This window comes from Perna viridis, chromosome 9 (genome assembly GCF_037379345.1).
Source record: "Perna viridis isolate PV_CMFRI_1.1 ecotype Kerala chromosome 9, ASM3737934v1, whole genome shotgun sequence".
Classification (NCBI taxonomy): Eukaryota; Metazoa; Mollusca; class Bivalvia; order Mytilida; family Mytilidae; genus Perna; species Perna viridis.
In genome coordinates, this window is record NC_142453.1 from 40,418,534 (window position 1) to 40,446,147 (window position 27,614).

General features: G+C 31.2%; 2 protein-coding genes across 7 annotated transcripts in view; one reads left to right on the top strand and one right to left on the bottom strand.

The window, feature by feature from the left end:
* Positions 1 to 2,971, bottom strand: part of LOC148608503 (uncharacterized) — a 39,724-nt gene extending 36,753 nt beyond the window's left edge. For 2 of the 4 annotated variants that reach the window (XM_088544060.1, XM_088544058.1), the window contains exon 1: positions 2,562 to 2,971. In XM_088544060.1, coding sequence (XP_088400186.1) covers positions 2,562 to 2,678 — 117 coding nt within the window. In that variant the 5' untranslated portion in view covers positions 2,679 to 2,971. The remainder of the gene's footprint in view (positions 1 to 2,561) is intronic. The other 2 variants (XM_088544059.1, XM_088544061.1) reach the window with 1 other exon arrangement.
* Positions 2,972 to 3,175: 204 nt separating this feature from the next.
* LOC148608505 (uncharacterized) lies at positions 3,176 to 27,448 on the top strand. Of its 3 annotated transcripts, none has more exons than XM_088543695.1 (8): positions 3,176 to 3,383; positions 5,389 to 5,510; positions 6,627 to 6,784; positions 7,915 to 8,087; positions 8,777 to 8,879; positions 9,424 to 9,515; positions 10,112 to 10,256; positions 19,680 to 27,448. In XM_088543695.1, exons 1-8 carry the CDS (start codon positions 3,292 to 3,294, stop codon positions 20,760 to 20,762), a joined length of 1,968 nt encoding a protein of 655 aa, XP_088399821.1. In that variant the 5' UTR covers positions 3,176 to 3,291; the 3' UTR covers positions 20,763 to 27,448. The 3 variants fall into 3 exon arrangements, with proteins under 3 accessions (XP_088399821.1, XP_088399822.1, XP_088399823.1); XM_088543696.1 differs by having other exon boundaries at positions 19,791 to 27,448; XM_088543697.1 differs by having other exon boundaries at positions 19,794 to 27,448.
* The last annotated feature ends 166 nt before the right edge of the window (positions 27,449 to 27,614 follow it).

Sequence of the window (27,614 nt, forward strand, 5' to 3'; positions counted from 1 at the left end):
CACGAAGATGGGACAGAAAAGTAGTCTTGAACTATAAATATCCATTTTCTCTACTTTCACTTCCGTTTTGCACTCATCAAACCAACCTTTTCAGTGGAACATTTTTATGGTATTATATTAGATTTCCTTTTTAAAAAGTTTGTCATCTCATACTGTGATGTTTGCTCTATTTTATAAGTCATTGTTCATATCTCTTGACAAAACATTATTTTGTAGAGAGGCGAAAAGAAAATGCACTATATTTTTATAGCATCCATATTTTGATATTCACCAGCTCAGGGATGTGCAATACAATACTGGTACCTTTTGACATAATGTCACATCATGTGAGTTGATTTCATATTTAACTGACCATTATTTTGTCCACTGTATCATATACACATTTATGTTTCAGGTATCAGTTAATTAAAGATATTAAATAGGAAGATTTTGATTCTCATTTAATAACACTGCAAATAATCTATATGTACAAATGTACATGTATTTGGGTTTGCCATTTAATTAAATTAAATGGTACAATGTAACTTTGTCTTGCACTTTTAATTCTTCTAATTAGCTGTAAATCAAAATGTGTGAAGCCTAGTCAATTAATCTCTTTTCAAATGTGCCATGTCCTGTTTTTTTTATTTTCACAGTTCCAAAATTTATTCATAATTAGTTATCTTGCTACCCTAATCTAATTTAACAAAGTGACACTTTCATAGAATACTTGGTTTCTTTTCAAATAATGTCAATTAAAAAGGGGGTCTGTTTATTTAGACATTTCACAGTTCATAAGTTTATCCATTATTTTACCTGATAAAATCCTTAGTAGTGACACTTTCACAGAATATTGGATTAATAACTGTTATTTGTCTCATTATTCAATATTGTCATGATCAATCTCCTTTGAATGGTTTATAATAATAATTGAAGAATTAAGGGAATCAATGATTAGGATAAAAGGAGACATGCATCATTTTAGGCATTACATGTTTAACATTCCAGCTGAAAATGGCCCATTAAAACCAGAAACTTTCTCAAAGATTGTTACAAGTGGCCCATAGAAATTCTAAATGCACAGTCTGCACTAAATAATGTACCATTTACAAAATTTAATTTCAGTTACAATTTTGCCAATCACTGGTCCAAAATAACATTGGTTCACCTAAAAACTTTCTAAAGCTCACTTATCTCTATTTTATAATTGGTTTATTGGCCAGGATGGTCAAATCACCTTATTAAATGTTGAATTTCGGTTGGTCAGTCAGGCAGTGGGGAAAATATTTTTGTAACATTTTCTTCCAGCAACTATTAAAATGATTAATGACATCTACTAGAATATTGATACATAACTTCTGTATGGGATCCCATATTGTAGGGTCTCAATGCGATTCCAGGTCTATGTTGCATTTCTACTTCTTTTAACTGACTTTATGGCAACCTGGGCATTTCTGTCTTTGACCCAAATTTTAGATTTATATTCCCTATATTCTACATATGTTTAAATTACTGGATTAAAAACAAAAAAATCAGAAGTCAGTGGAAACAGGGAATGCGTCAAAAGATAATAAGCCTTCGAACCAACAAAGGTAGTTTACATTTGTAGTTTTGCTCAATTTGAAATACTGATGTAGAGAGTAAATTGTCAAATGTGTGCTTCAGCTGTTTGGAATTGTTCCATTTGAGGTGTGTCTCATCACTCATGGCACCTGCAAAGTGTACACAATGTGGATATGCCACAAGTCCCTTTGGCGGCGGGGGGGGGGGGGGGGGGGGGGGAAAATAAATGAAAAAAACCTTTTTTGTTTTTCCACTGATTAGTTATGTTTTCCACTGATTAGTTATGTGTAATTTGAAATAAATATTCTTTTCCATTGTACCATTATACATTCTTGAATTATCTAATAATTTTTTTTAAACTCTAAAATCTTGTTTTTCTGCTTTTTCTTGAAATAAACTGGTGGGCATTATTCAAGTATGACTCAGCATGATAGTCCTCCAAGGTAAATCAGAAAAAAAATCATTGATACTACTAGGAGTTTCATATTCGTTATATGTACTCATTAACCCGACTTAAAATATAAATTACTTTACTCCTAGTTGCCACATAAACTTGAATGCCAACTGTACTAACTGCCCATGACATTTTTTTTCTCATTCAGGGATTGAATTTCAGAATTTTTTCCACTATCTAAATTTAGCAAGTAATGAAAATTTACACTGGGTAAATTTAAGTTTTTTGGGTTATTTCTGGACTTTGCCTATATGAAATACAGAATTCAACTAGCAAATTTTAGCAAGTGGAAATAATTTTTACGAGCAAAATTGAATTTCAATTGCATTTAGCCAGTGGAAATAATTTTTATGAGCAAAATTGAATTTCAATTGCATTTAGCAAGTATTTCCCCTTAAATTCAATCACTGTCATTTACTTTAGAAAGGAAGCAATTCAAGTGGGACTTGGCTTACTTGCTTCTTCTTTAACTGCTACTGGCTTATTTAAAGAAAATAGAAAGCTTTATACAAAAAGTGAGACAAGACTTAAATATGCCACTATTAACAATTACAGTAGTGTTTACCTGGAACAACTTCGTAAGACATGCAGTATTTCGTTTAGATCCACTCCTACCTACGGACACACTATGATCTGATGCATCAGAAGAGCGTCTGGTTCCATGTGTTTGGTGATTTCCCATCACAAGAACTTCCTAGGTAAATTTGTTTTTAAACAAAATTTGTTGACAAGTTGTCTGCTACATGAAAGAAGTGTTCCAAGTTCAGTAATGAGAACTGTTACACGAACATCTTATATGTTTGAGCCATTTTGAAATTAGCTCCACGCAATAAGAACAAAAAACTTGTTGGTGCTAGCAACGATTAGTTAGTGTCAAGCTAATTGACATTCCTGTATTTCAAAATATTTGTGTCACTACGTTCTGACTTCTTCAACTTCTGGATGAACCGAAAGCGGAAGTGCAAGTTCTAGTTTCCCATAGTCCTTTTCGGAAGAACTAATTACAATATCCATGCGCCATTCATGATTTCTTGTTTCACTTTCCTATTTTTGATTGACATCATTCTTGTCAATTAAGATTTATTTTGTTGAAATATGATTTGACTTTTTGTCATAATGACAAAGAGCAGTTTTGTAAAAAAAACACTTGAACATCCAAAAACGTTACTGCACTACATGTAAGTGGAAACAGTTTACTTAGCTGTGCAGCGGTCAATAGAGAATTAGGAATGCCATCTTTGTTTTCCCCGTCAATATTTCAGACCTTTTACCCTTCGTAGACCCATTCTGGCATCATGTCAAGATGCGAACTATCCACTCGGATAATACCGGCGACGTGTGCCTGGAGTTTACTCCTCGGGGCAACAGGAGTATTCTTTGCCTTCGTGTAAGTCAATAGGTCCCCCTTTTCTTTTCCATATACCGGCCCATGGCATGTGTACACTGTGCTACTTTGTGCATGATTTTCGTAACTATGCTTCTTGGAACATTCGTGCATGCAAATTTTCCCAAAAAATATGTGTTGCAAAGTTCATTTTTGCAGGACTGTTAAGATTTTAGGTGCCATTTACAAATGTTGTCAGATTTGGAAGATTCACATCATTCAGAAAATTTGAATTACCTTATGTTCTGGTTATCAAATTTCTGCTTGTCAAGGCCTTTAAATGAGGAATTTGTTGATTCATGCTATCAAATATTCATCAGATAAATGTTTCATTCCTTTACCATGACAAGTTTCATGTGACAAATCAATTTTGATTTTTGGTTCATTAATTTTTGTTGAATTATTGCCCTTGAACTTAGTAAATTTATACAAATTCTCAGCTTCGTAAAATTCATTTGATACTTGTATGTATTTTTATTATGGCTAGCTACAGATCTAGTTCAGATCTGTTGTTATGGTCAATGAACTTCAAATATTCTGAAGCAAATACATCTTAATTGAGTTGTCTAGACATTTTTTGGACAACCTTTTACATATCAATTAAGTATATGGTGTATACTATATCTAGATGAGTTAGAGTTAAAATTCTTCTTCCCATCTTACCATTAGTTTTACTTCACAAGCGTCTGAATATAGCTGAAATATTTCTGCTCGGACGTTAAACCCCAACAATCAATCAATCATTTACTTCACAAATATAAAACTAATCTATTATTCTGCATATTATATGTGACAACATAGGTTTTATTAGAGTATACATGTAACTATGCTACCATCATTTACCTAAATTTTAATTTCTTCACTCTTATGTTCCCCCACTGTGTCTTCACTAAATTTAAACTGAGATAATTAATTCTTCAATTATTTACTCTATATATAATTCGTATGTTTTTGAATTTTAAAAATCATTATACTCGGCGTCACATCAATAACATACTGTTAAAATTTGAATAAAAATATTTTCTACGACTTTATTGACACCTACCGTCGTTTAAATTGTCTTAAATGACTTGCTCATTCGTTTAGCTAAACGGCTTCTCCCTAAACATTGAATCGTTAAATTCCGGTCAGATTTTAATTCTCGGTGCCAATATTTACGGCCATGTTTACAGTGATCGGGTTGCTAGGAAATGTTGTTTACGTTTAAATGGTTTGTCCAAAAACCGAAGAACCCAGAATGCATTTCGGCGTTATTTCGGATATCTCGGATTTATTTTACGCGAACAACGTACAATACCGAGAAGTTAATCAAGCAGACGATTGTCACCGGAGTTCGACGGGAACTTACAAACTTCGTTTGTAAACAAATCGTCCCGTAGAAACCAACATGGTGGATATTAGTATGGGATTTTCCCGTAAGGATTTGTTACGCATGATTTAAGCTAAAAGCAACTTGTTCAGGGAGAAGCTGTTTGGCTAAACGAATGAGCAAGTCATTTAAGACAATTTAAATGACAGTAGGTGTCAATAAAGTCGTAGAAAATATTTTTATTCAAATTTTAATAGTATGTTATTTATGTGGCACCAAGTATAAATACATTTTGACAGTAGTGTACATGTCATATATTTAAGAATTGTTTATTTTTTATTATTGACTCATGGCTGCAATATAAACAACCATATGAATTGTCCCAAAGTACAAAATGTAGGTTATGCAAGCATATCATGGAAAAAAGTTAAAAGCAATCCCTATTATTTTATTACTCATCAATTCCAGTCATGATTAAGATTTTATCTACTATTACAACATTATTAATGTTTTGATTATTTGAAATACGGATTGTTGACTTTGTTAATAACACCACTTAAATACAGTCAGTTTACACAGAAATAAATAAGTAATAGAAATAGAATGATATAAACTTTATCAAAGACTTGTACATGTAACTTTTATGGTCATAAAGTGTGTTTTGAATTATTTAAATCTTTTATTTTCTATATATTACAGATGCCCTAACCTGATGACAACGATCTCTATTGGTATACCAATCTACCAAGGAATTCTGACCATATTTGTTATTGCTAATTTTGGCCTTGCTACTTTTATGGATCCTGGAATTTATCCAAGAGGTAACATTAAGAAATTACAAGTGATTTAATTTTCTAGGAAATTCCAAAGTGAATATCAAGGAATTCTATAAAGAATCAATAAGATGATGTGTCCTAGAGAGTATTTTGTGTAAATTAAGTTACTTCAAGTATTCTATGCTTTTTTTACAAACAGGCAAAGGGGGATATAGAATGCTGATAGGGGATACAGACCACTTTTAAATCCTGTATGTGTATGTGATCATGCATACATGTACTAGTAGCCAAATAACATACTGGGCAAGAAATCTGAATTAGTGAATTTAATTGTGTAACGTTCATATTTAAACTTTCGAAAGATTACAACTTCTGGTAAATATTACAGCATCTAAAATCAAAATAATGATAATAATGAACATTCATTTGTTGACAAATTTTTCATGGAATGCCTATACTCGGCGTCACATAAATAACATACTGTTAAAATTTGAATAAAAATATTTTCTACGACTTTATTGACACCTACCGTCGTTTAAATTGTCTTAAATGACTTGCTCATTCGTTTAGCCAAACGGCTTCTCCCTAAACATTGAATCGTTAAATTCCGGTCAGATTTTAATTCTCGGTGCCAATATTTACATTGTAAAAAGTCGGCCATGTTTACAGTGATCGGGTTGCTAGGAGATGTTGTTTACGTTTAAATGGTTTGTCCAAAAACCGAAGAACCCAGAATGCATTTCGGCGTTATTTCGGATATCTCGGATTTATTTTACGCGAACAACGTACAATACCGAGAAGTTGATCAAGCAGCCGATTGTCACCGGAGTTCGACGGGAACTTACGAACTTCGTTTGTAAACAAATCGTCCCGTAGAAACCAACATTGCGGATATTAGTATGGGATTTTCCTGTAAGGATTTGTTACGCATGATTTAAGCTAATAAGCGACTTGTTTAGGGAGAAGCCGTTTGGCTAAACGAATGAGCAAGTCATTTAAGACAATTTAAACGACGGTAGGTGTCAATAAAGTCGTAGAAAATATTTTTATTCAAATTTTAACAGTATGTTATTTATGTGACGCCGAGTATAGTAAACTGTAGGTTGACAAAGTATATCCATGTTTATCACTTCAGTTCTATATACTTGTGATTATTTAAAGCTCATGAAGATGAAGTTAAAGATGAAGATTTTAGAGCACCATTATATAAGAATGTAGAAATAAAAGGTATAACTGTGAGGATGAAATGGTGTACGACATGTCAGTTTTACAGGCCTCCTCGGTGCTCCCATTGTAGTGTTTGTAATAAATGTATAGAAGTAAGTATGATGTGTACACTAAAGTTTTACCTGGAATGAAAAGATGTAAAATTAGATAAACATTTGAATTCCTAAAAAAGGCTTTGTTAAAAATAGAATATTAATATAAATTTATCAATCCAGTCAAGGGCCCATTGTGAGTACATTAGTTTAATGACAACATGATACATCAAATTTTAATTACAATGCATGGAAAGAGTATAAGCATTTGGATCTATTATTCTTGGCTACCAAGTCAATTAGTTTGCAGATTTTCTGAAAAATATTAATGTTGATGTTTGCAAATATACACCCATAGATCTACCTAAAACCAAGACTTTCAGAAAGTGTTTAGCCCTACACATCTGTGATGTGATTTAAGGTTATGTGATTTTTTGCTGTTGCCTATAAAATGGTGAATTACTATTAAGTAGTAGTCTTTGTAAGAATCATGCAAAATCTGAAAAAAAGTGATACACCCCCAAAAAGGCTACATATTTTTATTTTTGTAATTAAGTTGTTTTTATTGGGTGTATACTATGAAATGTGTAATTATTCATTCAAATCTGCCTGCTCTTAGGAGATAATTGACATTGAAAATACAGTAGATTCTATTGTATTTGAGCGCCATTTACAGAGTTATCTCCCTTAATTATGAAATCTACAGTGCATTCTATATAATTTTTATCTCCTAAGAGCACGGGTTATATGAAAAACCACATGTTTATTTCTGTTTACTATGGGATTTCAAACAAAATATCAAAAATAAAAATATGTAGGCTTTTTACCCATGAATTACATTTTGCATGATCCTTAGCTGGAGTGCTACTTAAGTCCTCACTTTTTTATAAGTTCAGTAGTCCTAGTCATTAATTCGGAGTCAACTAGTAAAAAGAGCATATTCTCATATTCAATGTTCTTTTAATTATGGCCTATGTTACGATATGATTTCCATACCCCCAGCTTGATGAGTCAGGGTCCTTATGATCATTTGTGGTTCTTTTTCTTGATTTGGTCAAACTTTTGGTAAAGTTTGAATTTGTTCTATATTACCTTACTGTTTGTGAGTTATGGCCGTTTTTTATTTTTGAAAATTTGGAATCAACTGTCTTTAGTATTGATACTTATTCATTCTTTTTTTTTTCTTTCAGACATTTGATCATCATTGCCCATGGGTGAACAATTGTATAGGAAAAAGAAATTACAGATACTTTTTCTTATTTCTAATTTCATTATTTTTACATATGCTTAGTATATTTGCATTTTCACTTTTATATGTGCTCAAAAATAAAGACAACATTGGAGAAAAAGGCAATATTGTATCGTATCCTTTTATATCAACTGGTATGCTTTAATAGAGGAATGATAAAATATTTGTGGCATAACTTGCAGATCTCTCAATTAAAATCAGCAAAAAATGGTGCTTAATGTTAAAGATTAATATTTGCAAATGTGTTCAACAGATAGGATGATTGTAAAGTCATTTCAAGATCATTGAATTAGTGATTCAAGTGGATACTCTTTAATTCTCTTTTAATACAGTAGTACTTAGTATTGTTAGAAATTTCACGATACAATATGTATCATGATATCTAGATGCGATACAATGTGTATCATGATATGTAGATGCGATACAATATATATCATGATATCTAGACGTGATACAACAGTATCATGATATATATTGCCCTTTACACAGATGGCATACAACCTTATTTTTATCATTTTTCAGAAACCTAAACTACTTCCAGGCATTTTATTTAAACCCTAAAGGAACATTTACAATCACTTTTTCTTCAAATTTGTCAACTTCAACGACTTTTGTGGCATCACAATTCCAGACGGACGATACGATACGCCAATCATCCAAACTTAGGATCGATATTATTAATTCACTGGTGAATCATTACCTCTCTAAACCACACAATTGTTGATGATTAACCGCAATGAAAATTTAAATTGACTTAATGTTCATTTTTTTAAATGAAATAATTTTTCCTTAACTACTGACAGTATTATAGAAATGATTATTATAGGCTTATTGTTATTCCCAGTTGGTGGTCTGATGGGGTTCCATATGGTGTTAGTTTCTAGAGGAAGGACCACAAATGAACAGGTCAGTTGATGTGCTTCGATTCACAGAAAGACTTATTCATCATAATACTTTAGGTTTACTAGAGTATGCACATAAATGTATTGTAATGCATGGTACCTTACTAGCAAGAAATCTAAAAAAAGTCCAAGGCTAGTAATTTAATTAAATAATAAAAACAAATGAGCAGACTGAAACTAACTTCCTCTGAAAAAGGGTGAAAAAGTAACATATTGACACCTTTGAGTGTTATATTAGGTGTGTTGGGGTGTGGAAACCTAGAGATCCCTTTTCTGTTACCTTTGTATGGGTCTTAATACCAAAAAAGAACACTTTACTTAACATTAGTACAAAGTAGAAAGGAGCCTTATGGAAAATATTATTAGATACATACAGTTCTCTCTACCTATTGTTCATTAGACAAATTTTTTAAATGAAATGCCTTTTCTGAATTAAAAAAAAACATATATTTATTAACTAAATAGATTTTTAAATTATTTTCTGGGCACTCCATGGCTAATATTTTTTTATAATTGCTTTTATTAATGTTATATTGTTCTTTTTGTAGGTGACAGGTAAATTTAGAGGAGGTCACAATCCATTCACACGAGGCTGCTCTCAAAATTGTAGATATACACTCTGTGGCCCTCATTGGCCTAAGTAAGTAGTTACCAACTAATGATAATTAAAGAATGAAACTGAAAAGTAAATATTACACCAGTGAATTCATTAAACCATGAATTATAATGTACAGAATGAAGGAAAGCAGTGCAAAATGTTAGAGCTGTTCTAAAAATGGTTAGGGATATATTATTGAAATGAGAAAAAAATGTTTTTTGTTTATTTACTTCTTTGATGATATTTTGACATTCAGTTAAGTGCTATCATTTTAAAGTATGGTTAATTCTAATTGGTCAACCTAATTTTGGTCACTGATAGCTTTACTCATTGTAGATTTTTTTCATCTTGTTGATATTTACAAAAACTTTTATCTTTACTAATCAAATGTATAGAAAGTACATTTTGTCAGGACATTGCCATTAAGACATGACATTAGTTAATTTTATTGAAAATTTTATCTGTATTTAATTAATGTACAATTGGATTAACCTAACTAACTGTAAGGAATTTTTCTTCATGTAAAAATAATATATCCACAACTGTAATGTACATGTAATAATTAAATTTAAATGATATGAACGTCAGGGTTTTTAGGGCTCTTAACTTATTCTAAATTTGTGATTTTATATTAACAGGTTAGTTTCCTACGTGCCTAAAACTAGGACTATACATATAGATATGACTAAAGTGACATATCACGCAGCTGGCAAAGGTGATATTAAATTATATAGTGATAGTAGTTCTAATGGAATTAAACGAAATTCTGCAGTTACCAGAAATGTAAGTTTGCACTGCTTCAGTAGACCATTCAGCTTTTGGTGTTGTTTTACACATTTTGTTTGGCTGTTAGTGAGATCTGAAGTGACCACTTGGCTTTGTTGTTGTTAGTATTCCCCTAAAAACAGTAGACATTCATGAAGCGACTTCCTTACAATTTTCTCTGATCAAAAATCTGCTATGAAATTAAAGTCTTATTGGATTTTGTGAGTCAGTTGTGATTAAGACAGAAACTTCTTTTTGTCACAACTTGATTCTTCTCTATTTTATAATAAATCCTTACTTGCTAGAATAGCTGAATCTGACAAATATTAATTTTTTCATTTTGTTATTTTTTCAATGTTTCTTGACAAAATGAATTAAGAAGAATCAGCTAAATTGTTCTGCATTTTTATGTCCCATTTTTTAAAACCAGATTTTGAATACATTTTTTTGAAGTTTTGCAAATGCAGAATTTGGTTTTGAAGCATTCATGTTTTTTTATTTCATAAAAATGTGATGGCACCATCTTCCTTACAACTTACTAATAAATAAACAAATTGTCTTAGGTACTCTGTCAGATTTAGTCAGTTGTTTAAGCCATAAAAATATATGTTTGATTACAGTTACCAGACCAACCCCGTTTTTCCCTGACCATAAGTCATTTTACCCATAGTTAACATGGCACTTAGCTTGAGTTTGATTAAGGTTGTCATAGGGACGACAAGTCCGGTATTACAACCAAACAGTATTACTATTAATATGGATGCATAGAAACAAGGAAGTAAAATGTAACTACAAGCCTAATGATTTCATTGAAGTAAAAATGAAAATGATAACCTACTGATCCTATTTTTGTTTAGAATGTGCATGTAACTGTAAACAAACATATTATTATTTATGGCCTTAGTTACATGTATTTACCATTCACTTAATGAAGGTTAACAGTCTGTCATGTTTAAAAAAATTGCCTAGAAAAAGATTTTATGTCTTGTACATTATCAAAACATAGAATATTTGAGGAAAGTGAGAATAGACAACTGTGAAAAGCAAAAAAAATAGTTATCAACTCTCAGTGCAAATTAACTTCCGAAAACACACACACAACACCTTCATGCAGATTTACACTCTTTTAAATTATGTATGTACATTTTGTAAACCTGTTGACAAAGATCCATGTGTAATTAGATGTTGTCACCTATGTGCATTAATTAGTTTGTTTTTATTTTAGATCTAGCTGCTGCTAATCCATTGATTTTGCATGTAGATTTGTATGTACATGTAAAATGTATCATCATTATCTGTGCCTTGAATATCCTTAACTTGTACATGGATTGAAAGTTTGGCAAATTTGCTGAATTTATCATATTTCTGTCCACTTCAGTTTGAGCTATACCAAAGTAATGGTGACGATAAAGTGCATTTGTCAGACACTAAACTTTAAATTAACTTTTTGGAAGTACAGGTAGTGAATGTTTGTACATTTAGTCATGACTCACAATCCATGTCCAAATGTACATGTATGCTGTCAATTGCATTCACATTGTCAGTATATGAAAGTATGTCATCTATTACATGTATCTAATTATTTCAACTACAGTCCCTAGTTTTTTATATAAATTGTACAAGTCAAAGTATTGTTCTCACCAGCAAGTAAATTTTACCTCAAGATTTTTTTCCCTGAGAATAAAACTATCAATGAAACTTTTCACAGATATAGTACATTACATGTGTTTGTTGATTGAATGAATTATAGTTGAGATACAACTTCCAGTTTTACTGATCTGCAAACACTGCTTCTGTGGTGTTAATGATGAGAATTAGAACTACTCAGTAACCAGTAGAGATTGTTTTGAGATCTAGGTTGTTTTTTTTTTTTTTTGGCTGGTCAATTATACTAGAAATTAATACCAATTTATACCAACTTTGATCAAAGAAAACTGTCAGCTAGGATTCTGATAAAAAAAAATTTTCTTGTGATGTACCAGACAATATTTCTTCAAGAAATTAAAAAAAAAAAAATGCTTTTTGTATAGTAAAGTTTTGAAATTTATGTTTTTCTGGGGTATTTAACAAAGAAAGAGTATGTTATTTCAAGCTCATACTTATCAATCATTCTTACAATATTACAAACAGAAATATGTAGCTGAAATAACATGTGATTCTCTCTATGAATTAACCATTGTCAGTCTTCATTACCTTGTGATTATTGTAGTCATCTAAGAATTTCAATGTATAATTCTATCTATGAGTATTCTTTCATGTTTACAGATTGTTATTAATTGATTTCTTTGAATTGAAGGTCTTCGATTATTCTGGCTTAACTCATTGAATTTATGAAGTATGGATATTATTGGAAAATTTAAACCAAAAATTTGATTTAAATTTGTTCCATTAATCTTTGTTGTCCTAATTTTTAACCTGCTGTGAAACACATGGCAGTGATTGGAGACGGGCTTGAAATATTTAACATGACATGATTTGGATATGTGTCTCATTCTGTATACCATTCATTTACGTAATAAATTTGTTGAGTCGCTCGTCAGACTAACAAAACGGTAGTTTTTTAGACAGAATACAAATATTCCCTGGTTGAGGAGGTAAAAATTGGTTTACTGTTGTGAAAACAGCTTATTTAGTTAATAGTGCAGTAGGTGTTGTAACAGTAGATGTTATATTTAGCACCCTATGTAAACATCATTCCACTAATTGCCATTGTTTAGCTTTCTAACTAATTGACTTCCTACCAGATGTAATTGGAGTAACATAAGAGGTTTTAACTAAGTGTTGCTTAAAGTACATTGTAATATTATTTGTCTCTACATCAAGGTCCAGGAAATGATGAACTGAAATGCTTTCATATTGGTTAGGTGGAATTCTCTATTTCAAACATATATAGTTCTATGCTTCTAATTGTTGTAGTCTTTTTTGTCTTTCTAAGGTAATGCCTGTCTTTTATAGTTGAAATTGCCAATCTTTAGACTTTTTATATTGAAGTACAGACTTTACGAACTGGACAACTGACTTAAAATTCCAAAGAGGTAAATTGTAGGGATTTGTCTCAATAGTACTATAAATCTGACCATTGTCAATTATCTTTTAAAACTCATGCTGTAGGTTCAAAAGTATTGCCCAATATTTAAACAAATGAGAATACACTTAATGTTACGCAAGCTTCCCTAATCATTCTAATCTGATCGTGTTGACAATTATACAAGATTTTACAGAAACTTTCTATTCTATTTCATTTTAGAAAATCTGCACTGAATTTTCTTTAAAATCAATACATTGTTACATGTCAGGTTTTGTAGTAGGCCAATACAAGTGAATTCTGAGATTTAATATCTTTTGTGTATGAGGAAATTATTAGAGAAAGCAATAGCAGCTAGGTCTTTTCTGATGGTCACTTATCCATGACAATTATGGAGAGTTTTCCACAATGGAGTTGAAAAAATTCAGGCTCAGTTTTGACATAAAGGTCCTTTATTATACTTTAAGGAAAATTTTCGATAATTTTTTTTTCATCGTAATAACTTATCGCTAATAAGCCTTCTGATTGATTAGTCCTTAGTACTAGGCATCTGATTGGTCTACAGTCTGCAATTCATAAAACTCCAATTAAAATAATATTTTGATATATACTGTATTCTTAGTTCTGGATATACAATGTAGTCTCAATTCTTAATTATGACAAGAAATCATTTAGTAATTAAAGTTTAAGTATTCTTTTTTTTTAGATATTAACCTAAATTTGCCAATTTTGGATTATTTCATACTCTTGTCATAAATGGCTTTATGTTCATGAAATGGGAATGGTCAGTAAATTATTGGGTTGAGAATTAAATAGAAGTCATTCTAAAAATCAGACAGAAGGTGATTCATGCATGTATAAAATCCACCAAATTCACTTTTATTTCTCATTCAGAACAACATGACCAATATTTATTTTTTAATTAGCTATTACACTATCGAGGAAAAAATTATATAAAATGTTTGTGATATTAACACTTTGCAAGAGTTACTGTCCTTGATTTGGTTTGATTAAAGTGGGAGATGAATGTATGATTTTATCAAAAGTACAGATCTGAGTACAGAGAAGACTATCTTTACTTAAAAATATAGCATATGTAGACCGCAAAAACCATCGTTGTATGTGTTTTTCTACCCCATGAATCATCTTTACCATAGGCAGTGCCTGAATTTAATATAGACTAGTACCAGTACTTAAATTATTAAGGAACTATGTATACATCAGTATGCACACCTGTAGTCATGGATCATAGTTTTTATCATCTTCTAGCTTGAATTAACAAAGCACTACTTCACTGCTTTATCTATACTGCCTCCTCAACCTGAAACACTCCATGGATTAAAGTATTGAAATACAAACCAGTTTGGATAACTTGTCAAACATGTTAACAAACAAACTATATTGCATGTAGATTATCTTGAAGTTGGATAACTTGAGAAAAAAAAATTCAAACAAACTATGTTTAGTCACCTTGCAGTTTAATTTTGCTAAGTACCTTTAAAAGACAATTTTCTTTCTCATTCTTTGATTCTAAAATTTGATATATTTTTATCCATGATTGTGTAAATGTTTGCTTGCTTTATCAGCAATTTGGTAACCTAATTTAACTGACTGCACTGAAGTCATTACTACAGTATTTCATGGTTCAATATTATATGTAAATAAACAATATCAAACAAGTCAGATTTTTTTTACAATTTGAAATATTAAAAAAATACAATGTAGATAAGAAAAGATTCTGTTTGAAAATTGATGTGAGAAATTGTAATTGAATTGGAGAATTTCATACATATAGATTTCTGTCAACAGTTTGACAATAAGCTGAGTCAGCAGTATAGGGAATAGCTTAGCAAGTTATGTAATGCTATACATTTGGTATGCAATGTAGATTCTGCCATTCTAAAGTCAGTCAAATTGATCAAATCTCTAATATAAAATTTTCTAAGCTGAATGTCGTAAACAACCATTTGTGATATGATAGGTTGTTTACATTTCCAGATAGAATGCTTACCCTGAGGATATTTGATCAAGTTCTGTGGAAAATCATCAATCTTGTTCCTTAACAAGTAGTTCTGACAAGATTTGAATTGTAAACAAAATTTTCACTTCAGATTTGTATTTAGATGTAAACATTCAGGGGGAATTAATCTGGCTTTAAGTGGCAGTATATTGAGTTACACATGCTAGCAATAAAATGATCTCAAATCTTTAGATCTTACACATTTTTCCATTTAAATATTTTTTTAAAATCTCTGGAATCATTTGATGTATAAGTATAATAGGCTATATACACATTTAATGAGATGTACTAGTATTACAATACATGTATATCATCTCTCCTTATATCTGTTCTTGTAAGTATGTTAGTTATTTAAGTTTTTGAGTACTTCTTCCATTAGCTCGGTGTTTTCAGCTTGACAGTATCCAAATGTGCTGTCTTAAGAAGATTGTTTTTCTTCACTCTGTGACTCATGTCTCTTTATTGGATACTTTATTTGAGTGAGCAGTTACTTAATGTTTTGTTCTGCATAGTAGAGAAAGAGAAAAACTTGTTAATAAGGAATTATCCTGCTAATAAAAGACATTTGATTACCCATAAGTCCGTTATTGATTTCCTTGCCATTGACATTTTCTTTGCTTATCTTTACCAGTAATTAATGTCCGTCATTGTAAATGATGTGTATTGTCAAATTGTCCCTTGTGGTCATTAGACAGATCAGAAAACCCAATTATACATTTCGGTTTCTTTTTCTGGACTTCTAATAGCATTGTCCTGAATAATATGCTCACTAAATACAGGCAGAGAACTGAATAATGTCAACTGGATTCTGTAATTGTTGTTTTAGGTTAGTTTTTTGTAGTGAAGCTGAGGGATGAAAATGCTTCTAAATTGCCATTGATGAGTTTCCTTATGATGGGAGGTTTTATTTGGTATTCAGTGTTGAAGGAGTTGTTTTATTGATAGTTCTGATAGTTCAAGTTTATTCTAGAACTTCTGGTTGGCATTCACATATACATGTACTGTATACAAGATTCTATAACTTGCAATATTCTTTATAAGACTGGATTGAGGTTTGTTGTCTATCAAATAGTATGTGTAAAATTGATGAATAGAAGGCAAGGTTGATATGTATGTCCACATTTGAGTTTCTTGATCAAATTGTGCATTGTTTATGCACTTCTAGAGTTCTTTCCTGTGTTGCAGTGATGATCTTCAATGGAGATTTTATCATACACCATCAGTGAAGTTATGGAGGACATTTCTTTCAGTCTGTCCCATAAGTCCTTTTATGTTACTGCAAATCTGCAAAACTAATGAATGGAGATTTACAAAACTTGCTATGTAGTAAGGACACCAGATGTAGTTGTGCATAATACCTTGACATTTTCCCACATTTTGGGTGAGTCATGCCCATTGAACCTCATTTACTGAAGTACACCTCTGAAGCATCTTGTTTTATCAGGTTTCCAAACATTTCTTGGATGTTGACCATGAACTTATCCTTTATGGCTCTAGCTTCTGTAATGGACATGGCCCTCCTACATCCAATACATACAGACATTAATTCCTAATAAGCTACAATAAAGTCTATTGTTAAATTCCCTTTGAATTCACTAATTGACGTTGATAAAAGTTTTACAGAAATTGTTCCAACAAAGTATCTATTAGAATTTGATTAGCTATGTAAATACACATTAGGGAAGTTGATGGTGTATATCAGCATAATATTACCAATTAGGGAGTAGCTGATGAAATTTACCATATTTCTAAATACTCATATCCTTATCAGACTTTTCTAAAGTTTGACTTTTTTAGTGTGGGGGTAAGGGTATTTCCTTATCTGACTATTTTTAGTGTGGGGGGGTAAGGGTATTTCCTTATCTGACTATTTTTAGTGTGGGGGTAAGGGTATTTCCTTATCTGACTATTTTTAGTGTGGGGGGTAAGGGTATTTCCTTATCTGACTATTTTTAGTGTGGGGGTTAAGGGTATTTCCTTAAACGATGGCCTTTCAAATCTTAAATACATGTAAGAGAACTTTTGTTGATTTGTTGATTATAGTGTCCATTGTCAGGTCATGACCTTCAATGACCTTCAACAGGACCATGCCTTGTAATAGCCACACACATTAACATTGATTGTTGATTGCTAGTTCTTACTTTTATTCTTTTAGTAGAAAAGGCTGTAATTTCCAGTTTTAATAGTATAATTCCTTCCTTTAGTTGTACAAATGTGTCATATATTAGACTAAGTCAAGCAAAATATGTCTAGCTATAGTTCTTTTTAGGTCATATGGTAATTTTTAGTTCCTTATTCCTGGTTAATCAGTAATTGAGAATTAATTAAAATTACATGTATGAGTTGATGAACCAGGAAGTAATATGCTTCACATTATTTCATAGATGTTATAGGCCGGGAAAACAATATTTCCAGTATTAGAATATGTTCAACACTCAAATTTAAAATAGGTCAGAATTGAACTGATAGGATAAATTGGTCTGAAGCAAAGTTAAGTGTAAATGTATAACAGTAGGCCTGTTTATACCTTCCCTTATTTTGTTTTTGTATTATAATTTGCAGTATATTGTGATCATTTCTCAATTTCTTCCTGTTTTCTAGTTAATGTAAGCCTTAGGGTCTGAAACAGTTCTGTTACATGTATGTCAAACATCAGACTATATTCCTGTTCTATTTCCAACATAGATTCACTTGTAGATAACAATTTTCATGATCAGTCCAATATTTGTTAATTCTTGGAATATTTAGTTTGCGGATTTTATTTATCATCAGAATTTTGAATGGAAGTTTTACACATTTTATTAGGAATTCATATTTGTGGATTGATTCAATATTGAACCTGCCAGGATAATCCTCCTTCATTTCAAATTATTACTAAAATACCAGTATGGCAGTATTTTACTTTTGGCAAAGCTTTCATTTTAGCTAATATATTAAGTTGGTTCTAAGAGTGTTAGAATAGTTTATTTAAGAAGTTCATTGTAGAACAAAAATGATGGCATTCATTTAACCCTTTAACTGTTTGATGTATTGAATGTTGCTGGATAGTTGTAATCTGTCTGAAATCACCATATTTATCATTCTCTAATAGGAAACTTTTTAAACCTATAAAATAGATATATAGATGTTGTTTAGCATTTAAGGAGCGATTCTTATATTTTTCAGTCTATGAAGAAATAACCTTAATTATTTCCGTGCACACCAAATAACCTGCTTCTGCTTCAACCTTCATGCATTGAGGTTATTTCAAATAGACTGAAAAAAATATAACAATCATTCCTTATGGTTTAATTTTGTTATTAAAATTCTACAAGTAAATCATTAAAAAAAAGTTGATGACATCACAGTCACAGTATGAGGTGATGGACATTTTTTTGTCCAAGCAGAAAGCATGTTACTTCTGAAATTAAATTATTCTGCAATATTATTCCTCCTTCAGATAGTCCTGTTATGGTCTATATTGAAATTTTATAATTTATTTTTAAAGTACATTTGTATATTATGGTCTCATGACATTCTTAGTAGTTTGATTATGGTATAAAACCAGTAGACAGTGATTTAGCTAGCGCTCATCATTTTTGCCATTTATGAAAGGATTTCACAAATGACGAAAATGTTTGAGATCGTTTTCATCACTTAAAATTTGAAAAGTGTACAAAAAAAATTCCATTCAAAAAGTATTTCAGATAAATTTTCATCACCTTGAATATAAATGTTTTTAAAAACTGTCAATGGAAAGTTACATAATGTCACCTGGCTCTGACAAGTTAATGACTGGTAGTATATGTATATTGGGTCTACTTTTATTAGCCACTATATATTGCTGTAGTGATCCTTAGTCTATATGTTTGGTGTCTGTAGCTTCCTATATCCTTGCTAAAACTGTGCTCATATTTTGCTCAATGTATTCATCTTTTTGAAGTGCACTGCATCCTTCTTAAATTATTTCATATTTTCCTAACCTTCCATTTAGTGTCTTTATTTATTGAGCTTTGATATCTTTCTTTATTAAATCAATTTTTTATTAACCTACAAAATCAAGGTTTCTGATATGAATTTTTGGTACAGACATTAGACTTAATGCCGATCATGAAAATACAAATAGTTTAAGTTAAGAGACATTGATCAGTCAATAGAAAACATTAAAATGAACAATATTTTTCACTATTAATGTTTTATCCTGCTTTCTCTAATATGATCACAGTATTAGCTTACACCACATGCTTGCACTAACCAACTTTGTGTTTTCTTTGCCTTTCAGGGAGTGACCTCTGTGGTGTAAGGTCGTGACCTTGTCAGTGACCTTTGACACTGCATGCACTACTACTTACCTCTTCAACCAATCAAAAGATTTGTATTAATTAGTAACGTCTCTCTACCGTCTTGTTGTTGATAGGCCACCCCGCAAACGTCACGTCTTTTGGATGATGAAAGTCAGGATAGTGAGACAACACCCCCTATGCAGAAAAGATCTGACTCAAAATCAAATTTTTTTGATGATTCACAGCAGATGAGCTCTACAATGGGGTCATACCAAAGCCAGACCAACAACAGTGCATCACCACCTTCATCTCGCCAAGCACCTAACTATCCGTCTCGATCTCCACAGAGGGGAAGGAGAGCTGAGCGTGAGCGTCAACAGATTATAGATCGTTCAGCTCCTGTTGCCACACCAGAGGATTCTGTTCTTACACCTCCACGTTCTTTATTAAACAGTCCAGGAATGGATCGTGTGTCACATGTAATGAGAAATACAAGTGTACCGAATCGAGTTGTAGATAGCACAGTTAGTCATGACAATACCAAGGAGTCAAATCCAAGATCACATAGTGAGCCAAGACATAAAAGGGGAGATAATCAGCCTGGATACTCTGGGAATACATACACACCAGCCTCATATAATCCATCAAATCCATATAGACCTAAATTTAATCCTAGTCATAAACCACCTTTATCACCTCAGAGACCATCAACACGTTTCTCACAAAAATCTAATGGTTACACATCACGAAGTGAAGAAATGTTAGATACCTATGGGCAGGATAGCTATAGACCAAGTGATTCTTATAATAATTCTAAACAAATGCTGTATAACTCAGGTGATTATCGTGGCAGATCACATGACAGTCTGTCTACCAATAGATACACTGCACAGTCCCGTAGTGCAAGTACATTACCACCCCATGCACAAGGGTTGTATGATGATGAATTAGGTGGGACAAGACGTCCTCTTTCATTTGTAAAGGCACTTGAAATGAGTGAAATGGTTGGACAAAATTCAAATGTGCCCAAACAAAATCGTGCAATGACCAAAAGTCGGACATTGTCCCCTAGTGAAATAAGACAGCCTTCTGCATCAAGTCGGACTTCAAATCATGGAAGTGACATGAGACAATCACATCATTCAAGCCATTCTCGTAGTAATGCTCGGACAGACAAGAAAAAGGGGGGTTATGATACATTTGAAGTAGCTGTGTAGTATTTTAATTTGTTTACTGTCTGTTTATTGATAGCTATCAAACAATGGAAATTTACCATCATATGGTTTTATAGGACAAATGTTAGAAACGTTGCCAAAATAAACAATCTGTGACTTTTTATATTCCTGGTTAATACAAATTACCATAAAAAACCTGTTGATTTGTCTGCTCTAAGCCTCTTAAAATTACATGTTTTTGCAAACACATACCATTGCTAAATCTACATGTTCTAACTGTTTATTTTTAGTTTGCTGATTCTGACTAAATTGAGTCATTTGAAAGCTTTCTCAAATGATTAAAGGTTAAATGTGTTAACATTGGGGAATTGAAATGATGATTTTCTAATGGAAGCCATTGTTCAGTGTCAATGTTAGATAGGTTGATTAAGTCTCCACCATTCTGACAGAATGGCACATTCTTAATGGCATGGTTTCCATTTCATTAACTGTTCATTTTAAGTCTGCAAATTTGCGTAAGTCTCGAGGGCAGTCAAAAAATTGAAAGCTGTCACAATGTTTTATGATATGATGCCTTTATTTTACAAGTTTAATGTATTAAATGTAATAGTACAAATTAACTAGTACAGTTATATGGAATCAAGGATCAGAGATCAGAAGATGTCTCATAGTTTTAGTGTGTTCCTTAATATAATTGTATTAAGACCGATCTGGTGCTTTCTGTCACTTTGTATATGAAATCATACAAGCAGTTAAAACAGTATAAAGACATGTCCACATCTGTGACAACTGTGTCCATCTATTTGTTTGAAAGCTTAACAGTTTCATTTTGCCTGAAGAAATTATTTTCTAAACTGTGTGAGAAAAATCATGATAAGAAAATTATCCTGTTAAATCCTTGAAACCTTGAAAGAAAATTGAAACTCAATAAATGTGTATTGAGTATTGCCACAAGTATAATGTTATATGATAGCTATCAATAGATCAGAGATTTATATCTGTTTGAATGGGTAATATATATTTTTATATGTGTGCAAGTTGGATTTCTAACTGTGATCATGTTAAGATATGATGATTTTTCGCTCAGGTTGTTTTTAAGTGCTTGATGGGTAATGGTAGGAAGTGAACAATCAATCAGCACCAATTATAGACAAATAACCTCTTATAGAACATAAGTATCTCTATTTTTAATCTGCTGTCATTTTTTATGAATACGGTCAACATGTAAAAAATCAAGGAATTATCCATTAACGTTGTACCGGTATATCACTGGTAATAGTATTTAAAAAATTGCTTAAACTGAAGTAAGACTTGTAATTATACTACATTTTCTCTCTTGCCAGCCTATTACACAAGAAAAATTATGTTTTTATGATGTTCTTTAGGGCTGTTCCATTAAAAGGTAAGAGGTACCTGGGAAAGGCACTTTTTCACTGAGGAGTCGCTCATAGAAGCTCTATTGATGTTTTGTATTGAACTCTATATTTTGTCCAGAGACCTGAACTCCCATTCATATATAAAGAATTAAAGTGCTTCACCCTTTATATGAAAATCATTCAGAGCTCTTTTTTTTTGCCAGTGTGTTAGCAGTATAGAAAGATGAATATCATAAGACTTCCTCTGGCTAAAACAGGTCTATGAAATAAAGTATTGATATAGACAATAACATTGTATTAATTTGAAATAAAAACAATGTATCAATGATGTTTAGAATCATGCTAAAACGCAAGACTTTTCCAAGCGTTTTTCTGATTAATGCTGAATTCATATATTGTTTTTTTTTTCAATTTCTAGTTGATAATTCTGTTATCTTTTTATACTGCAGCCCTAATCATTTGTCTGGTCAATATTCTGTTATTATCTTACACTGCAATCCTAATCATTTTTTGAAATCAAGTTTAGAAGTCCTATGTAACATGTTTATTTTTTTCATTTTTTTCTCCAGTTGTGGCCCCTTAATGACACTATGATAAACAAGAAGTTTTTGCAAGGGTATGGAAGTAAGCAGAGCCAAAGTGTTACGTACACGTACTGTCATTGACCATATTTTTATCTTAATATATTGTCAATGCATTTAGGTTGCTTAAATAGGACAATTGCAATATGAAAGACATCAACAGAATCTGCTTTATCACCATAGGTGCTGTGTAAGAACTAAATATAATTCACCATTTTTTATATCACTGCAGAGAATTTTTTTCAATTAAAGAGACCTAGCTTTGCAATGTAGGTCACCTTTTCAAGCATTTTTCTACCTATTAAAAGATTTCTCTGTGGACCCATTATGAAACATGGAATCAATCTACTACAACTAGGATAGCATAGTTATTCAACAAACGTTAATCCTGATCCCAATTAAGATTTTGAGTAGCATTATTTTAGAATTCAAAGCCTACATATTTATAATACTAAAACATATAGTAATATGTTGCCACAAGTGGTTTTCAGCTGTAAACATAGATATCTTTCTTTAGGATGGACATTCTCTAAAGTTTTTAGAATTGTAAGTTTGCAGTCCTTGTAATTTGTCAAGAACATTGAAATGGTGTTAAAATAGAGCTGTGTAGACGTTCCTAATTAGGTTAGAGTTTCACAATTGGTCTAAATTGGCACTTTATTGCCATTATCTACTTGTCTTATTCAATTAAGGAGCGTACAAGTTGTCTAGCTCACTGTTTTAGGCAAAAGTAAGCCAGGTTCAGAACAAATTTATCTAATTTAAGGCAAGAAGAATCAATGTAAATGTCAAATTTTGTATTATGTAATACCCTGACAACTGTAGCTAAAGAATTACACCAGCTAAGTATCCTTATATATCCTACAGTTAGGCTGCCATTTGTACAAGTTCAGAGTGTCAAATAGCTAATAGTAACTAAGTATCACTTGAAAACAATGCCAAAAGTCTCCTTTGGTTGGTAAATTTAAATAATATACCAGAAATCTATAATAGCAAAGTTGCAATCATTCCTAATTTTATAAATGTAATGTTTTTTTAGGAAGGCACCCAATAGTATCATAACTCTGATAAATAGAACCAGTTGAGAATTGTGAACTAGAATTTTTTGCCAGTCCATTCTAAACTTCTCGTCCATACCAAAAGATAGCTTTAATTTGAATTTCAGTTGAACGTCAGTGTAATCATTGACAATTGAACAAACTTAAATACTCCTGCAAAAACTATTACCAATATCATACCTTCATATTCCATATAACTAAATATGTTAATAAAATATGGGATAACAATAAAGAAAGTCCACCATGTGAGGTATATACAGTGTAATCAATTGTTATCAATTAATAATGAACGTGACTTAGGAGATGTGGTATTTTCCCCCAGCTGTTGGTTTATTGATTGATTAGAATTCTGTCAGAAATTCAGTGATACTTTCTATTGAACTTATAGACTGTAAAAAAAATCTTGCTGTTGGCATCTTTGAGTCTGGAGCTATTTGTCTTCCTGTGGAGTTTCTAATAGAATTGTTTTTATTATTTTACCACATGAAATTTAATTTCAATGTTTGATTCCCTGAAATAACAGTAGGTTATATTGTCCTTTAGGATGTGAACTCATTGAGTTACGGTAAATACTGAATGACGGAGTGCACTCTGTAAATGATGTTTTCTACAAATAGACTGTTTATAATCTACAGAGAAATGTTACGTATCAGGTTACATCAGTTTTAAGGAGAGTCAGCCTACAGAAGGTTTCATGTGTTAATTGTTCAAAATTTTAACCGCTGAATTACGAAATCAACTTAATTTAATTCAGAACCAGGAAGTAAAATTAGACTGTTCTTAGCTTTAATCAAGTTTCTGCTGTAAAAAAATATTAAACATTCTCCTGGAGCAGTCATAAACTTATTTAGATTCAAACCAATATACTTTTTTTTTCATTAGTTGCAAATCTAAAATTCTTGGGTCCATTTTGCACAATCTTTTTGTAGTTTAAAAAAAATGGTTTGTTTTTTTTTTTTTTTTGCACCATGACATATTTTTGTTAATCTTGTTGCGTTTCATCAAATTCAACATTGAACAATATCTGAATTTTGAAATGGTGCATTGTAACTGGCTATAGCAGCTTTTATTGAACAATTAGTAAGGTCTGAAATACTTTGTATGATATATCATCTCATTGTCAAAAATAAACTACTGAGTATAGTAATAGGGTTTTCTTCAGGGAAAATGAATTTTAGTAATTTCCAGACAGCATTATTATAAAGTTTCCAACACAGATTAAAGATTAAAGGTAAATCCATTTGACTACCATTACTCATTAAGTGACAACAATCTGACGTATTCTGCCATTCCAGTGTGTATATATATACTTTTTTGTATTTATGTTTTAGTCTGTGTCTTATAGTTGTAAAATTCTGATATTATGTTAACTACATTTATTCACAATTTTATTACATTGTTGTCTATTTTACAACTAAATCATGATTTACATGATATATTTTATGATTGTGAGATGTTTTAAATTTGAACCGAGGAGGGGTTTTTATGGTATATGAACAACTTATTGTTAGCAGAGATTTGTAGTATTGGAATGTTAGTTTAGAAACTTCTGGATTTTAGTCGTAAAAGTATCATTTTTCTAAAAATTGGAAAATTAGATTTATATTTTGTAATGTTATAGTGATTTGTTCACACGAAGGACAACTGCAAATTATTACACTTCAGAGACATTGACTTAAGTCATATCTGTATGGTGACTCATGATTTGGTACAATTATGATGCAGCTTTTCCATTCTTCTTGGAAGCAATCTTCAGCTTGTTCAGGACTTGCAATTTTGTATTTTTGTCTTTTAACATGTTTACTTCACTTTAGAGTTCAAGGGAAGAACAAAATTTAGAGTTTTAAAATAATCAAAATGTAACTGTATTAAATAAATGAACAACAGTACCAAAAAAATGTCAAATTTGTAGGGCTTCATTATTTTAGGTATTTCAAAATTGATAGTGTCCCATAAATAATTGATATAAATACATAAATACCTATCATTAAATATTGCAAATTCTGGTATGCTGTACACCTTGAAAATGAATACATAGGAAGTCCCTTTAGAATTATGATAAGCTGGACACTAAGTGTTCCTGGTACAGTTATATATCCTTGTGTGTCCATTGTGCTGTACTGGGCACCCAAGTATGCCTGGCACTGTTGTATGAACAATGTACTATTGTCTCTCTCTCTCTGATTAACATTCCTTATTTGGGGAAGGTCTGTCTTTTATATGGCGGTTGTCAATTTTTTTTTTTTTTTTTTCATTTAAAGTTGTTGAATTGTACTAAGTTTGAGTATATTAGGTGTTAATTGATGTTTGCATTCCTGTCTGTTCACCACTTTGTTAGAAAAAAAAACAAAGGTTATGATTTTATTTATTTTATATTTTTAGATGGTAAAAGTTTATTATGGTACTCGTTGAAAGAAAACATGTGTTTTTTCAAATAAAGTTAATTGGGTTGAAGTATTATAGCAATATTTTAATTTACAACTAATTTGTGGTAGAATATTGGTAGCCTCTTCAAAATAATGACTGTTCAGGAATTCAACTTAACTGCCAAGGAAATGATTTTTTGATTAAAATGCTAAAGGAAATCTTATTTTCACTTAATTTTCAACTTTGATTCTGAATTTTAGACAACTTCCAAGTTGCTACATTATTTCTCAGTAGAAGGATTTCTATTGTTGCTGTATAATTGTTGACCAGTTCTTTTCTGACTTGAGATTTGAACTGATTTGTTATTATATATATAAAGTGTGTTCCAGATTGTGCATTATTTGAAGGTTAGGTGTAATATAGAAATATATATATATTTATTTAGGTATTTAATGTTTTTTTTCTAACATTATATTTTCACCATATTCATTGTATAATGTGTATAAGTTCACATGGTTTGAAAATAAGTGTGTTTTTATGTGTGAAATAAATGTGAATGTAAGAGTGATACAGGGCATCATTGCTGAACATCACAAAACTTAGTATTAATTTCTGTTTTATTTGAATTACGTGATAAGTATTTCCTTTTTTTCTTTGTGAATACAGTATACATTCAACTAAGAAAATGATTATGTAATTTCAATTTAATCAAGAGGTATTGTGATTGCCAAGTTGTAAAGTAAGATAAAAACATTTTTTTCTAAATATTGAATTAATATCTTGAAGGAGGCGTAAAAAATCCCCACGAAGTTCTATGCACGATACCCCATATATTTTTGAAATCTAAAATGGGGAAAGTGAAATTATAAAGTGATTTTGTACAAGGACAGTCATGTTTTCGTGATAGAGAAAATATATTTGCAAACCAAGTGGAATATGCAGACAACTAAAATCAAGAATAATTGTGAAACTGTATGACAACATGTCACTAGGATACCAAGGATACACCAGTTGTATAACTCTATTGTTAAGGATATAATGACTGCTGCATGTCATGTGATGGAGAAGCATTTTTCGTTTCTTTTTTATGCATTCTGTTCTGACCTTCTTCTTTCAAGGAAAGAGTTGTTGATATTTAGTTCAAATTTTCATAAATGAAAATTGGAGTTGGAAAGGAAGTGTTCATATTTGTCTGACTTGTCATGTGTTGGTATGAGAAGTATGTTCACATTGTTTTATATGTACATAAGAACATTTTTGAGGCGTGTGAACGAGGTTCATCACATTTTTATGTGTAGTATGATATTATAACTATGATAAAAAATGACATTAAAAATTGAAGAACATTTTGTTGTTAGAAAAAAATAATTGTTGAACCCTATAGCTATACATGCATCAGTGTCAAACAATAAAAGAAATGGAGATTTTACGAGTAGACCCAGGAAAGGGATATGTTGCATTATCTCCCTTTAGGCTTACTAATACACTCAGTAAGGTAGGTAAGTTTTAATA